Source organism: Gracilinanus agilis, chromosome 1 (genome assembly GCF_016433145.1).
Source record: "Gracilinanus agilis isolate LMUSP501 chromosome 1, AgileGrace, whole genome shotgun sequence".
NCBI lineage: Eukaryota > Metazoa > Chordata > Mammalia > Didelphimorphia > Didelphidae > Gracilinanus > Gracilinanus agilis.
Genome location: NC_058130.1, coordinates 135550146 through 135567687, shown reverse-complemented (window position 1 = coordinate 135567687; position 17542 = coordinate 135550146). Strand labels below are relative to the sequence as shown.

Sequence of the window (17542 nt, the reverse complement as noted above, 5' to 3'; positions counted from 1 at the left end):
TTGACAGTTCTCATTGGTATATGATTTCTTCCCTCCTTCTTATCTCCATATTGCAATTCAGCAGGGGATTATAGTTGTGGAGATCTGGGACAGGAGTTTCAACTAGGATGTTCCATTACAATTCATGGAGCAAGGATGATGGGAAAAGCAAACAGAGGTTGGTGGCTGATGATTCAGACCTTGAGTTTAACAAAGGTCCAGGCAGTTGCATTTATGAAGCAAAAGTCAAAATTTGTAATGGGCTAGTCATGGAACTAAATGGACAGTGGTGATGTCTGAACCAAAGCTGGTTAAAACAAGGAGAACATGAAGAAGATGAAGTCTGAGTTTTAGTATCTAGTGAGCTGCAGAATATTGAGTTAAATGAGCAACAGAACAGAATGGAATGGAAAGAATGGAAAAGCATTTTTCAAGTGCTTACTTTGTGCCAAGTCCTATGCTAAGACCTAGGATTACAAATAGAAAAGGAAGATCTTTCCTCTTCTAATTTGAGGATATAACACATAAAAAGGTGAGCCACAGGATAGGTGACCAGATGTGGGAATTCTTAGGGTACACTGTTGTTTTGAAAAAGGAAATCTGATTTGCTGTACTTGGAATTCTGAAGTCCCTTAAACTAGAGCATTCTTCTCAGTATTGCTACCCTCATTATCCTCCATAACAACCATGGTTTCTATATAGTAGTTAGTCATTTATTTTCAAGAGAAAACTTTTAAACTACATCCTAATTGTCTAATATTGTGATATCCATAAATGAATGCTTCCTGTCATCTTAGTGCATCTAAAACTTAAGTCTTTGTTGTCAGAGTGCTATCAAAAGCAAGAATAAAGATATACTTGTCCATGATTTTATATATAGTTTTAAAACTAAAGCAACCTAAATATCTAGTAAAAGGGGAATTAGAAATAAATTGTAGGGCAATGATGTGATATATTATAATGTGGAAAAAGAATGAATAAGTACAAAGAAATCTAGAGAGGACTTGATGGAATCCTGCAAGTTGAAACGGCAGACCCTGAAGAATACTCATTACGACTGAAAAGATTGCCGTTCCTCAGACACAACACTCTTGTCTCTGTTCCTTTGCACTAGCTGACCCTCATGTTTGGAATGCTCTCACTCCTTGCCTCCATCTCCTAGTTTCCCTGGCTTCTTTCAAGACTCGGGGGACAGAGCCAAGATGGTGAAGAAGGAAGAAAGTGCAGGAAGCTCATTTCCAAAAACTTCTCCAAACAGATAAAAAAATGTACCAGACCAAATCCCAGTGTTGAAATCCAGAAAAAATCACAGTGTGTCACTTGTTTAGCCCAACTCAGTTTAAAAAGAGAAAGAAAGATAGACAGAGATGTCTGTGAACGTTGGGGATAGGTAGGGCCTGGAGCATACTGAGTGAAACACTCTGGTGCCAGGAATAGACTGTGCACCAAGGCAAGATTTGAACCTCCATCCTTGCAACTCTGGGCCTGGTGCTTTACGCACTATGCTACCTAGCTGCCTTGAGTACTATAATTTTTTAGGACATAGCTAATGTGGATGTTTGCTTTGATTAACCATACATGCTTTGACTATATCTTGTGTTCTTAATTGACATTAAAGGATTGGAGTGGGAAAGTGAGAAAGCAGATTTTGAATGATTAAAACATAAAAAATTTTTTTAAAGTAGGACTTAGCTCAGATTCCAGTTTCTCAAGGAATCTTTTATTTGTACCCATAAATGTTGTCTTTGCCTTCTATATGCCAGTTTATTTACAAGTAACACACACACACACTCATTTATTTATTTGTTTATTTTTATCCCTGACATATAGTAAGTACTTAAAAAATGCTTTTTGGCTGATGCTCTTCCCCCCAAACCCATTTTTCTTACTTACTTCTCCATATAGAATCACTAATATCCTAGTCTTAGAAGTTCCAAATTACCTTTGATTCCTTTCCTTCCCTCACCCTTAATGTCCAGTCAGCCACCAAGTGTTATTGATTTTGCCTTTGCAGTGACTCATCTAATTCTTCCTTTTCTATTCTCACTGCTATCACACTGACATTATTCCAATTGTATTTTTGTAGTAGTCTCTAAGTTATCTCCTGCCAGTTGATCCTTTCTCTGATCCATCATGCATGCAGTTGCCAGATGAATCTTTCCAAAATACAGCCTCTGTTATGTACCTCCCTTATCCAAAATCCATTTCTGAATCCCAATCATAGGATCAAGTCTAAATAACTTAGCTTGGCATTTGAAATTCTATGTAGTCTGGTTACTTTTCCAGCTTTTATCTTCTAACTCCCATGGAAAAACCTTCTGCTCTATCCAGAGTGGTCATTTCATTTCATTTCTCTGTTCTTTTGCTCATACTCTTACCTCTCCTGTAGTTAAGTATTCTCCATCCTTCAGAGTCCAACTTAATTCTGTATTCTTCTGTGAAACCACCTTTGTCAGTCTAGACCATTGGTGTCAAATTCAAATAAAAATGATCCCTGCAGACTTTTTATTAACTTGGAAAACCTCAAACTAACATCATATATAATGTATTTTCATTTATTCTGTTAAACCTTTCCCTAACACAGTCTAATCTTAGATTTGGCCTCATGTAGGAGTTTTGCATCTTCAGGTGTTCTGACTCAGCAGTAACCCATTTCTAATCTCTCAGACTTCAGTCATGTACTATTTTCTGTCTTCTCTTATGTTTGCCATTTTTAACATTATTTTATAAATTGTCTAACTTTAAACTTTTATGTTATATCTTCTCCATTACACAATGAAATATCTATACCCTTTATTTCTTTTTGTCTTCTACAATGCTTATACTAGGTTGCTCATAGCTGGAACATTATTAAGTATCTGATTAGTTGATATGTTCAAGGTGTGTTCCTACAGACTCTCTGAGATAGTGCATTATGAGTAAGCATATCCAATGGGGAATTTCTTTTTTTTGATTTTTTAATTTTTTTATATTAAACCCTTACCTTCCATCTTGGAGTCAATACTGTGTATTGGCTCCAAGGCAGAAGAGTGGTAAGGGTAGGCAATGGGGGTCAAGTGACTTGCCCAGAGTCACACAGCTGGGAAGTGTTAGAGGCCGGATTTGAACCTAGGACCTCCCATCTCTAGGCCTGGCTCTCAATCCACTGAGCTACCCAGTTGCCCTCCCAATGGGGAATTTCTGATCAATCAGCAAAAATTTATTAAGTGCTTATTATGTTTCAGGCACTGTGCTACTTTTACTCAGGTAGAATTGGAAGCAAGTTTGGCATTCTAGCTGTGTGGATATAGTTCGAAGTAATTCCTGCTTTAATGGTATACATGTTGCTGTTTGGAACTATATTTCCATAATGCTTGTGTTTAAGTTTCTGTGTGTGTTGCGTTTTAACTTTAAAAAAATTGATAGTTTTTTTTTTTAACAACAGCTACATTTGCTAATGTAGCCTACCCTTTTTTCTCTTTGCAGAAACCATAATAAAGAATTTTTTAAAAGAGGAAAAACAATTTAGTAAAAATAACCAACATATCAAGAAAGATTATATGCAGTGTTTCACACTCATAGTGCCCAATTTCCACAAATACTTGAGGTCAAGGTGCATTCTCATATCTCTTCTTGAGGGCTAAGCTCAGTATAATTTCATAGCTTTCTGTTCTATTACTGTTTTATGATTGTTTCCATTTCCATTTTACATAATTCTATCTATTGATTTTATGATTATCTTCTTATATTATATTGTCCCATTATTCTATCTTTACTCTTAGAGGTTTAGAGGTATATTTTCCAAAATAAAATTGCTGAAGTGAATTTTCCTTTTGAAAATTGCAAGTCTTCCTTTCTCTCATGAAATCCTCAGATTGGTTTTCATTTTAGTGGTAAAGTTATGAACGATTGTATTTAACTAACCTGGGGACTATGCTGGCATTTTGGATTTTCTCCTTTCCTTGTATCTTTAGTGCTTGATCCCTGGCACTTTTTGATTGACTTCCTATTCCTTCCTTTCAAATATAGTTATTGTATTATTCAGAAGCATACTTGCTTGTACTTGTTATTTAAAAGTTGATTTACCATTTTATTTACAGGCTTAAATGATTGAATTATTTTACTTACTATCATGGTGAGCATGGACAAATCACAACTACTCAAAGATTCTGATTTTGTAAAATGGAGATAATTCCATTCAGTTCAGTAAGTCTTCTTGAATAACTTAGATTGTATAAGCTTGGGAAGGGAATGTACTGATGACAAGTAGAGAAGGGAATCTATAAAGAGAGAGTCTGCTAACTATCAGAGAATCTGGAAGTCTTCAGCAAGAGTAGTAGGGTGCTTGAGCTGAACTTTGGACATGATGAGAAACCAAGATGACCAAGTGTGTCCTGGGTGTGAGAGACTTGGTTGCTTTCATACCGAAGGTGTCGTAGCACAAAAGCAAGAAAGTGCAGTGTGGAATTCAGCAAACATTATTTTTGGTTATTGTTATTATCTATTTGACTGAAATGTTGTAGAGTTCTTAAAAGGGAATAATGCTGAAATAATCTTGGAAAGGGCAGGTTGGAATCAGATTGTGGAAGACCATATTTTCATTCTTAAACATTTGTATTGTCTTAAGAGATGAAGGGAAGGCATTGGCAATTTTTGATTGAGATAACCCAATCAGATATGAGAAAAGTAACTTTGGAGGCTAGTTGGAGGAGTGGGGTGGGGATTAAGTCCAGGCAAGCTGTGACAAAGGTGTAAGCCAGGGTCATGGCTCTGTGAGTATAAAGAAGGGACAGGTATGAAGGTAATATTTATAACACTGACCTCATTAGGTTGTTGTGAAGATCAATTGAGATAAAATATATAGTTTTGTAAAAAGTACTAGGTAAATATCAGCCACTATTGTTTTTCCTCCAGTTTTTATACAGATGGTCTTTTAAAAGGCAGAATATTCTGGGTTTTTGTAGAATTTAAGGAATTGTATCACTTGGCATTCATATCATTTCTTGACCTTGGAACACATAATTTGATAAGTTCCTCAGGATTGACTTTCTATTACCATATAGATAGGTTACTTCCTTCTCTGTTTATTATAAGGGATCTAGATTTAGTTATTAACAATTGCTTAAGTGTATAGACAATAATGCATGGCCAAAAACAGGTGTGCAGTTTTTATTTTTATTTAGTATCCAAGATTAGAAGAATTGCATTTCTTTGTATTGTTTTGTTCTGTTGGCAACAGCTACATAGTATGGATCCAAGGAAATAGTGGTTTGGTTTGGTTTTCTGAGTTCATGCTTTATGACACAAACTGTAATGCCACTAGACAGGGAATGTTAAGAGTTAAATGTGCTTGCATATATGCGAACCAAAACTACTTTTCCAACACACAGTCTCTTGGTTTTTTAATTAATTAATTTTGTCCCCTTTATTAGTTGTCAGAATGTTATATTGGAAGGGCAGTTAGGTGGCTCAGTGGATAGAGAGCCAGGTCTGGAGATGAGAAGTCCTGGATTCAAATATGGTCTCAGATACATCCTAGCTAGATGACCATGGGCAAGTCACTTAACCCCCATTGCTTAGCCTTTACCACTCTTCTGCCTTAGGTACTGCATAAGGTAAGGGTTTAAAAAAAATAATGTTATGTTGAAACAGTTCCAATCCCCATTCTTCTTTATAGCACAATATGTCTCATTCAAATGAGTTATACATTAATTGTGAAACTACTACATTGTCATTAAACAAACTGAAAGAGTATCTACTATGTATAAGTGCAAGGTATTTTTCTTGCTCTTGTCAGAAGACACAAAAATGTGTAACTTGAACATGATTAATTGTCAAATGAGTGGTGCAGACATGCACATTCCAAAGACGGCAGGTAAACTAGTTTGGTTATAAAAGAATGTTGATAGCATAGTAAGTTGAAAATTAGGTAAAAAAGGATAAGATTAGATTGTGGAGTATCTTAAATGCCAAGCCAAGGAATCTGTACTTGATCCTTAAAGCAATAATGTCCAAAACTTGAACTTTATGATTTAGTTGCATAATGTTCTTATTTGAGTATTTTCTTTTTTTATTTGAAGGTATGGATGATAAGAATGCTACAAAGCTAAATGAACTTATTCAAGTTGGGTAAGTCAGTATTTTATTTTCCATTATTAATGAAACCTGCCATTTGGATTGTGTCCTAATCCTTTTTAAGGAGTTTCTAAAAATAGTTAAATGTTGATTTTATAATAAATATGAATATTTTTATGGGAGAAAATTACACTTGTTGGTTCCCCTCCTTTCCCCTTAAAAAATTGCCTAATATGAAAGAGTATTTCAGCATACTATAGGGCATGGTCAGACCCTCCTTACATTACTTTCACTATACACACTCTCCTAACTGCTATTTCAGTCTTATCCCATTCTAAAATCTCTTATAGCAGTACACACACATATTCTTGTCCCTTTCCCAGTATGTCTCATGTTATCATAAAAAGTTTGAATCCATTAATCTCCAGTTTTTCTCTTTGTTTTAGAGGCTATGTACCAGTGTTAACAAAAATTATACTTTTTTACAGACAAGTTTTACAACTGTGTGATTAGTCATTGGATTTAATATTCTTATAGCCACACACTTCATATCAAGAAAAGATCAGCCACACCACCAATAAAGAGGAAAGTAAAGCAGTCATTAGGAGCTATTTTGCCCAATTATATGCCTGTAAATCTGACAGTCTAGGTGAAATGAATGAATATTTACAAAAATACAAGTTGCCCAGATTAACAAAAGAGGAAATAGAATCCTTAAATAATCTTGTATCAGAAAAAGAAATTGAAAAAGTCATCAATGAACTCCTTAAGAAAAATTCCCCAGGGTCAGATGGATTTACAGGTGAATTCTATCAAATATTTAAATAGCAATTCCAATACTACATAACTATTTGGGAGAATAGGCAGAGAAGGAGTCCTGCTAAAGTCTTTTTATAAAACTAATATGGTATTGTTACCTAAGCCAGGAAGAACAAAAACAGAAAGAAAATTATAGGCCACTTTCATTAATGAAATACAGATGCAAAAGTTTTAAATAAGATACTAGCAAGGAGACTGCAGTAATATATCATGAGGATCATCCACTATGACTAGGTAGGATTTACACCAGGAATGCAGGACTGGTTTAATATTAGGAAAACTATCATCATAAATTGGCCATATCAGTAACTAAACTAACAGAAATCACAGGATTATCTCAATAGATGCAGAAAAAGCCTTTGACAAAATACAACACCCATTCCTATTAAAAAACACTAAAAAGCATAGGAATAAATGGGTCATTCCTTAAAATGATAAGTAGTATCTACCTAAAACCTTCAGCAAGTATCATCTACAATGGGGATAAGTTAGAAGCCTTCTCAGTAAGATCAGAGGTGAAGCAAGGATGCCCATTCTCACCACTATTATTAGTAATGCTAACTTTAGCAATGAGGAAAGAAAAAGAAATTGAAGGAATTAAAGTAGGCAATGAGGAAATTAAACCATCATTCTTCACAGATGATATGATGTTATACTCAGAGAATCCTAAAGAATCAACTAAAAAACTAGTTGAAATAATAACTTCAGTAAAATTGCAAGATACAAAACATCCACATAACTCATCAGCATTTTCTATGTATTACTAACAAAATCCAGGAGCAGAAATTCCATTTAAAATCATTCTTAACAATATAAAAAAGAAAAGACCAGCCAACATAGTGCACTATGATTGTTGATTAAAACTCCTTTCTTTATAAAGTACTGACATTTTATTTTTCTCTTCCCTTCTTCTTTTTCTATACTTTCTTCCCTTTCCCCCTTTTTCTTTTTCCTTTTCCTTTCCCCCTTTTCCTCTTTCCTTCCCTTCTTTACAAAAACACAATTCATTGTCATCTGAATAAATGAGCTCATAGTGATTAACAACAGATCTTTCAGTGGTTTCTAGTAGTAGAAACATTTGTACCTGGAACTAACAAACTGTTACTTTATTTGATTTCATAATTTTTACTTTAAATTACTCCTAGTTAATTGATTAAAAGACATAAAAGTTCTATATACATAATCAGGTGAGTAAGTATTCCTTCAGAAAAATAGGCTTACATATTTTATAGTTCCATGAATATCATTAGTAAGCTATCAAGTTATGTGTAAATGTAATTAGCTCATCCTCATTCATTGTTAGATTCTAGCCATCAGAAATAATGTCACCCCACCCAACTTAGTGGTGAGGGGAAGATCTGTTACCCACACATGTCAATAAGTAACAAATCAAGAACAAGGGACTGCCCTTTGGGCAATCCAAAACAGTATTGAGGCTGCCATTTGTCCACTTGAAATTGAAGGTGGATGCAGGAAAGCTGCTATCTTTTTAAATATGATGGTAACTTCCTGTGGAGGAGGTTGGCGCTTTGAACTTGGTTTGGAGGATCTCTGGCGAGACCTCAGAAGGCTTCCCTCTGAATTTTCACATGGGTAAATTAGGCTGACTTCCTTTCTCCTCCCTTGGTGTTTCTGGAGGCTCTACCCTCAAGGAGGCCTCTCTTGCCTCTCTAATTGTAAAAGGCCTTGTGGCTTGTAGCCTTGTTTAATTAACCTCTGTGCTTCTTTGCTGGGGCCTCTAAATTCTCATCTGGTCCGGACATCTGGTCCGGGCCAGAGTTTCTCTTTCTATTTCCCTGCCTTCCTAATTGTAAATAAATTTCCATAAAAGTCATCCTGACTTGGGTCTATTTTAAATTTTGGAATCGAGCTAACCCAATTCCTGGCAACCATACCTTAAATATCTACATTCCCCTCTTACAGTTTCTAGAAAATCTAATAGCTAACTTTTTGCTAATGTTTCTCCTAATTTTTGGTTAATAAAGGACTACATCAGAACAACAGGTTTGCCTAAAACCTACTTTGATTTGACTAACTTCATAAATGCCATATTACAAAGTTAATATAAATCTGTCAGTACTTGGCAGACTTATAGAGTAAAATATTAAAAACCTTCAGTTCCTCTGAGTTTACTCTTTTTAAGTAATTCAAAAGGAACTATTTAATTGATATCCTTACTTGATCAGAATCCCCTTCTAGAGTAGTATTGTACTTTGGAATCTTTTTGCCTTAAACTGAACAACAGACAATACACTCTTCAGTGTTTGGTAATAGAAAATATCATGTGACCTCTGTACTGGATAGCGTGAAGCTAATACCTGGATTGAGAATCCATTGGAAACTATTCAGTGTGAAAGGGAGATTTTGGGATGGAAGCAGCATTGCAGAGTGACACAGAATGGTGTGGAACAGCCCTGGCAGAGGCAAACTCTTTGAGGGACAAAGCAATTTTGATGAAAAGTCAAGACTGGTGGGTCATAAGATAGAGACATTAGTCATAGGGAAGCAACCTAAAATCATACTCCTTAACTCCATCTTCTGATACTTTTTTAATAAACCTTGTTAATAAGAGATAGCGGTCAGATCGGTTTTGTGCTGGCCTGGGATAGAGAGTGCAGCCATCTTTGCTCTCTGTCCTTGAAGAGACCTCCTTGTCAGGCTGGGTCTGTCAGATCCTAGCCACCCATCTAAATCATCTATACAGTGTCTCTCTTCATCTTAACATCAGGAAAAAGGAAATCTGCTCTTTTCTTAGTGTAAGTCAGGACAGCATTCTCTAACACACAAGCACTTGAGTATATTACAGTAAAATCTCTTTATATAAGCTCTTTTAACACAAAAGTTGTTTTTCATGTGATTGCGTTCCCCAAATGTTTGAAAATTTTTATTCACTAGTAGAATTTTAATGTATCATTTTGCCTCATCATTATTTAAATGTAAAAGATTTTTATCACTAATAAAATCTTACGGTAAATTATCCATTTTATTTTTTCAAAAAACTTTCTTTGAAATGAGATGGGTCATGTTCAGTTTTATGAAAATGGAATTGTGGTGATCCATAATGACTTACATATTTTTTTTTAATGTAACACATGCTTGAATGATAAACTGCTAAACACTGACAATAGAGCCCATATGCTTCTAAGATCCAGCACAGGATTTTTCAATAATAAAAAAATGAATTTAATTTATATAGAACAGTACCTTAGATAACTTGTCAGCAAGTTTTCCTTGCAATACTGTGAAACTCATGATTTTAGAGAACCCATTTTTCACTTTTGGTGTTATATTTAATTTGAATTAGGACTTATAAATATTTTCTCTTTATGTGGTTATTGAGCATAAAAAAAGGAATAATGTGAGCAACATTTCTTGAATTTTTTGGGGGGGAATGACATCACCATAACAAAAGCTTTTGCTTTTTACATAGGAATTCTTTGTCTTATTCAAGTCCATTTGTCTACTCTGTACTTTAAAATTTTTTTATTCATGGCTCCACTAATTGTTTTCTGAGTTCCATAGGCTCAAAATCTCAACTGTCTTTTAAAAATTTTTACCCCTCCTCTCTTCTGTATTTCAGGCTTTTTGTTCATGTCTGCTTTATGGCACTGCTATATTACATTTTAAACATTTATTTTTGCACATATACTTTACTAGTTTATAAGTTCCTTCAGAGTATATAATTATCATAATTATGATGCATCTGATGACCTATCAGTAACCTAGAGAATAGTACTAGTAATGTGTGATACATAATTTATTTTCATGAAACTCTTACCAATATTCTGAATTTTTATTTTCAGTTTAACAGGTTGTGAGCCTATGCTGATTTGCATGACTGCTTTTAGCTGTTTGGGAAATGAGCCTCATTAGGCATTGTCCTCATTGGACTGTGTAGTGACATTTCCTTCTCCTCTTTTTCCCATCAGGACCAGTATATCAAGCAACAAGATTAGAAATGTATTCTATTGATACTTTTGATAACCCATCAAAATAGTGAATGGGACAAAGATAAGTAATTTAAGTGCAGCCAAATACTTCACTTCTTATTTACCTTTTTATGCTTCTCTTGAATTTTGTATTTGGACATCAAATTTTCTATTTAAGTCTGGTCTTCTTTTCTGGACTGCCTGAAAATGTTGGTTCCAAACCCAGTTCCTTTGCTTTCCATTCCTTCAGTGTGGAAACTGCCAAATCCTATGTAATCCTTAGTGGAGCTCCATGATATTAGAATTGTTTCTTTCTGCCTGGTGTATTTTCTCCTTGGCCTGGGAACTCTTGAACTTTTCTGGGAGTTGTTATTTGGGGATTTATTTTAGGAGGTGATCTGTGGCTTCTTTCAATTTCTATTTTACCCTCTTCAAGAATTCCATGGCAGTTTTCTTTGACAGATTTCTTATAATATGATGTCTAGGCTTTTTTTTTTTTTTGATGATGATGACTTTCAGGTAGCCTAATAATTCTTAAATTGACTCAATTGAGTCAATTGTTTTTTCATTAAGATATTTCATATTTTCTTCTATGTTTTCATTCTTGTGGTTTTGTTTTATTGTTTCTTGATGACTCATGAAGTCGTTATTTTCTATTTGCCCAATTCTAATTTTAAAAGACTGAATTTCTTCCATGACCTTTTGATCCTCCTTTTTCATTTGGTCCATTCTGCTTTTCATGAAACACTTTTCTTCACTGGATTTTTATGGCTCTTTTTCCAGTTGATTAATTTTGCTTTTAAGCTATTATTTTCTTTTTGCATTACTTTCATTTCTTTTTCCCATTTTTCTTTATTTTATTTTTAAATTCTTTTTTGAGTTATTCAAGATCCTAAGACCAATTTTTTTTCTCTTTTTTAAGTTTTGCATGTGGTTTCTTGGATCTCACCATCCCCTATTGATTCTACGCTTTGCTGTCTGTCTCCATAGAAGTTTTCTAGGTTTAGGTGATTTTTTTGTTGTTTGCTCATTTTCTTAGCCTTTTCTTTCTTTTTTTTCTTTTTCTTATAAACCTTTACCTTCTACCTTAGAATCAATGCTATGTGTTTGTTCTAAGGCAGAAGAGTAGAAATGGCTAGGCAGTGGAGGTTAAGTGACTTGCCCAGGGTCACACAGCTAGGAAGTGTCTGAGGCCAGATTTGAACTTAGGACCTCCTGTCTCTAGTCCTTGTCTCTCAATCCACTGAACCACCCAGCTGCCCCTTCCCAGCCTTTTTTTTTTTTTGCCTGTGGACTGGTAATTTTGAGAGCTGCTGATTTTTGTCTCCTCCTCTGCTGATGGCTTGTAGGACTTGGCACTTGGAACTATTTTGCTCTGGGGCTAAGGGCTTTAGGACTGTACAGACTTGAAAGGGCCAAGCTGTAAGGATTTTCACTGTGGGCTGATGCCAGGGCGTAGGATTTCAAAGGGTGGATCCATGGTATGGGGTGCTCTGTTTCTGGTAGTATAGGCAGGATCCCAGGATCCTGAAGTGGGCCTATGCCCACACTCAGAACCTGGCACAGTAGGTGGGGGGGAATCATTGGCTAGCACTCCTGTGTGCAGTTTTGCTTCTGGTTCCCCCTTATCCTGTGAAAATTGACTCTCTCTGCTTCCCTTTCAAGGTTGTGTTCAGTGGGAGAGCCCCCTCACTCTGGCTTGCTGTTGGTTTTTGAATCCTGTCATTTTCAGGTGGTTTTTAAAGATTGATTTGGAAAGATTCTTAGAGTGGTTTCAGCTCTTGCTGCTACTAAGCTTTGGCTCCACCCCTAGTCAAATACTTTATAAAACCTGCCCCCATCTATATACACATGCATTGATTTATTAGAATACTCTATGGTTTCCTTGTTTAGAGATACAATTTCACAATCTATTTACTTTTAAAGGTTATTTTTTTTTCCATAGGCAGCTTGGTATATCATATAAGGTGCTGAACTTGGAGTTAAAAATACTGTGTTCAGATTTCACCTGTGATATTTAAAAATAGTTCAACGTTTGGTCAAGTTCCTTGTTAGGTTCTTCAATAGTAAGACTGTTTGTTGTTAGACTCAAGTCATGTAACATGTAAAAATTACCTGTCAAACTTTAAAGCCCTACATAAATGTTAGATATTAATATCCCATCTTTTCTGTAGCTTTCTTGCATGTATCACCTCAAATAGATGATGGAAAAAATGTGGGAAGAATTTCACTTGAGAGCCTTCCTGTCAAGTGTTGCTTTAAAAATTTGATAAAGAGAAACCGAAGCACAGAAAGTTTTAAGATAATCTGTTTATTCGCAAAGTAGCAGTTACCAATAATAGAGGTCAGTGGCCTCTCAGTAACCAGAGGTACCTCGGACAGTCAGAACAGTTTCTTTTATACAAATAGAAAGGCAGCAGGTTATATAGGATACCTATAGTACTGTCCAGTGGCAGTCAAAATAGATTCAGTGACAAAAACAAAACTAAGATTGTATTTGGTTCATAATTACATAGAATTGTTAGAAGGGGGTCTTCCAGGTCCCATGGTAACAAGAGGGGTATAGAGTTAATCATCATTCTCCTGAACATCCCTTGAAAAGTCCCCAATTCACTACTCCCTATACCAGTAGAAACCAGTACTAGGAAAAACATCTAACCAAGTTGAATCATTCTTCATCTTCTTTATCTCCCTCAAGTGGCACAGATGCTTAATCACCTAAAAAGTATCATGAAGGCTACACAGAACTGCTCTGAATCCAAGTCTTAAGCACTTGATTACATTAGTTTATGCTGGTATTAATAAAATTCAACTGTTAAATAATCAGTTTCATACAACTAAACTTTGAATTTGGCATTTGCTAATTTCCCATCCCTTGGTTCATTTTTCACATTAGTTTGGAGCCTTCTTTTTTATTACTCTCAACTAATGCTCTTGCCTCACAATTCACTTAAGACTACCATTCAACTGATCCCCACTTATTGGGTTGGTAAAGCTCTACTTTTGTCCCCTCATTATTCCCTTTAGGGGAATTATCTTTCTACATTCTCAAAAAAAACCTTCATACTCTATAGAGTAGGTGTTCAGTGGATATTTAGTGAGCATTATAATATTTTTACTCTTTTTCCTGATGGAGCTTTATCCTCAAATTCAATTTTTTTTTACTCAAAATACTTTAGTTTTCCTCTTTAATTCCTACATTCAAGTTCTCTTATCTTAGAAAAAGCCTTCATTTAAATCTTTTTTTATCCCTTTGAAATACTGTTCTGCTTTTTCTTTTTAAAAACAAACTTCAAATTCGGATCTATATTTTCATCTTTTTTGCCATCTTTAATTGCTTGTTAACAATCCCTCTTAGCTAAATCCAGTAACATATGTAATATTTTTTGCTACTCTTTCCGCCTACCCCATCTTGTCCTCTAGGTTAAAAATCTCTTCTTTCATTTCCTGCTCTCCCTTCTCTTGGCTTTTCTTCATTTTCCTCTGTTCCACTTATTCATTCATTTACCAAGATTTAACAATTGTTAACCTTGCTTTGTCTTCATTTTCAAACTCCATTCTAGTCATTTTCCTTATTTGTAAAGTATGGTTAAAACCCTTACCTTGTAAGGATGCTAAGAGTAAAATGAAGTAATTATATAAAACTATTTTGAAAATTGAAAAGAGAATATAGCTAGGTGGGCTTAGTGGGCTGAGAGCCAGGTCTGAAGGCAGGAGGTACAGAATTCAAATATGGCCTAAAACACTTTCCAGTTGTGTGACCCTGAGGAAGTTACTTAACCCCTATGACCTAGCCCTTTCTGCTCTTCTGCTGTGGAACCAATACACAGTATTGATTCTAAGATGAAATGTAATGGTTTAAAAGAAAATTGAAAAGAACTAAATGTTAGTATAAGCCCAAATCCTTTCCTATCTGGATTTGCTATGGCAGGCTAACTTTGGGTCCCTATTGTCTCTTCCCTAATCCCATATGATCATAGATTTAATTCGAAGATACTTTATTATAATTATTTTGTAAACCCTTCCTTTACCTTTTAGAATCAAAACTATGTATTGGTTCCAAGGCAGAAGAGTGGTAAGGGCTACGCAATGGGGTTAAGAGACTTGACCAGGGTTACACAGGAAGTATCCAAGGCCACATTTGAACCCATGACCTTTCATCTCTAGGCCTGGCTGACAGCCCACTGAACCAGCTAGCTGCTCTTTGGAAGATACTTTAGAGGCCATCAGGTCTAGGCAACACCAGTTCCCTTCCTCCTCCTCCATTTTATAGATGAGAACAAAGAGGCTCAAAGGTATAAATGTCATACTAAGGATTCAAACCCAAGTTCTCTGACACTACTAACTTTGACTTTCTGCTTTTTTCCTTAATAGTCTCTTCTTTGTTGAGTGTCATAAGTCAGATTTCTGTATTTTTCTAGTCTTCAGCTGTGGACTCATTAAAAAAAAACTTTTTTATTGTCATGTAAAACACATTTCCCTATTGGTCATTGTTGTAAAAACAAAGTCAAACAAACCAAAACCCCAAAATAAAACCATAAATACACTGATGTGAAAGATGACTTTTAAAGTTCTTTTTCTGCAGGTAGATAGCATTATCATTGTTCTTTTAGGATAGTGTGGACTCGTTTTTTAAAATATCCTTCCTTTAATAATTTCCCCACATACTGATCTTTATCTGTTATTCTCTCAATTCCTCTATTTTCTATAATCCTTTGTTGCCTTAGATTTTGTTTCCAATACTCACTTTTATGTCTAGTCTGTTCAAACATAATGTAAAGTCCTTTATGGCAAGAACTGTTTCTGTGTTTTTCTAAACCTTACAGTAGTTATCATAATATTTTGCTTATGGGAGGTTACAGTAAATAATTGTTCAGTGAATTACATCAGATTTCTTAGTGTAGACAGCACAAGAAAGAAATGTTTAACCAGAATCTTATAGAAAATTGAAAATAACTTAGATTGGCAATTCAGAAGGGATCTGGAATTCTTAATACTACTCTTTGATTACATGAAAATAGACAATTTTTAATACAAGTGATATTTTTCATTCTTCTTGATTACTGGGTTTAGGAATTTTCCCTAATAAATTCTTAGAGGCTATTGAACTTTTTTTCCCCTTAATCAATTGGTTTGGCAGGTTGGAAACAAAAGGAAATATAGGTAAGCTGAGGAGCTTTTAAAGTGGGACCAGAGCTCTTGATTTTTGATCTCAGACTTTTAGGATTTAGGGATATAATGGAACTTAAATGACCAAGCCAAAGCCCTTTTTTTATAGGTAAGCAACTGGGTTTGGCTAATTGGAAAACCAGAGTAGTTTCAGGCATTTGCTTATACTCACATTTTCTTTCCTATGCTTTGTTTTCTTCACAGTCCCTAAAGTAGAATAATAATTATGTAATACTGCATAGAAGTTGAGATCAGTTCAGCATTTATTAAGTGTCTGCTATGTTTGAGGAATTGTACTAGTCTCTTGAGATACTGAGACAAAAACAAAACATCCCTTGTGCTGAAGGGGTTTACATCCTCCTAGGGCATACCATATAGACAAAAAAGTTTTAAAATGAAATGCTTTAAGCTCCTACTATGCTTTTATACCTTTGAAAGCTGGAGATTTTACATAGTAGAATAAATGTACTATACAACATTTGACCATATAATACATTTTATTTAGATGTTCACTTTTTTTGACACAATAGTCTATTTCCAACAAATATCAACCTGTTGTACATTCCCATAAAGAAATTTAAACAAAACATTGTAGCCATTATGACTGTCTGCATATGCGACTTTCACTCTTACAGTTTACTGGGAAAAAAAAAGGAAAAGTATATTGACACCAGTCATCTGGAACCAGTGTTGATTGTTGTGTTTTGACTTGAGTTTTCTTATATTTTAGTGCTTTTCTCATTCATATTATAGTCATCATTATTTTGGTTCCATTTTTGTTTTACATCAAATTCAGGTTTTCCTGTGTTTCTCTGAATTGTTCATATTCATCATGCCATATAGCAAAACATTGTTATTGCATTTAAATGCCACAATTTGTTGCCCCTATCATCAAGCAAATGCTTTCTTTGAAGCTTCTTGCTAAAAATACATACTACACCAATGAATACGTTGGCATGTGTAGGATCTTTTTCTGTTATTTGTGTCCTCATGGTATATATAATACCAGTAGTTGAGATCACTACCACAAATATAAAAGGTTTAATAACTTTTTTAAAAAGATACCATATTTTTCAGAATAGCTGGACCAACTTACAGCTCTGCCAGTGTGCTTGTATTCTCACAGCCCCTTCAGTACTGATTATTTTCACCTTTTACTATCTTTGCTACTTTAATGAGTAAGATTAAGTAATGATTTTTTAAAATTGTTTTTGCATAATTAGATATGTGGAGCTTTTAAAAATCTGTTAACTTTTCATAGACCAACTTATCAGTTGAGAATTGATTTATATATATCAGTTTATTTTCTTTAGCTTTTGAATATTTTACTTTCAGTAATTTTTCATGGAAAATATCTCCCCCCCATATAACTTTTGGTAATTTTTATTCTTTAGTTACTTTAATTTCTTTTGTGCTTTTTAAGTTTATGTAATTTAAATTGTGTCTTTTGTCTTCTGTAACATTTTCTTTCCCTGGTGTTGCTTTTTACTAATGATAGTTGGGAAATATTTGCTTTTCTATTGCCCTTTGATTTTCTTTTTAAGATGTAACCTTTTATTACTTATTCACTTGTAATTTATTATGGTATATGA

General features: G+C 34.6%; 1 protein-coding gene across 1 annotated transcript in view; it reads left to right on the top strand.

The window, feature by feature from the left end:
• Positions 1-17542, top strand: part of CRAMP1 (cramped chromatin regulator homolog 1) — a 102414-nt gene that overhangs the window by 45295 nt on the left and 39577 nt on the right. Inside the window, exon 6 of the mRNA XM_044657409.1 lies at positions 6039-6087. Coding sequence (XP_044513344.1) covers positions 6039-6087 — 49 coding nt within the window. The remainder of the gene's footprint in view (positions 1-6038; positions 6088-17542) is intronic.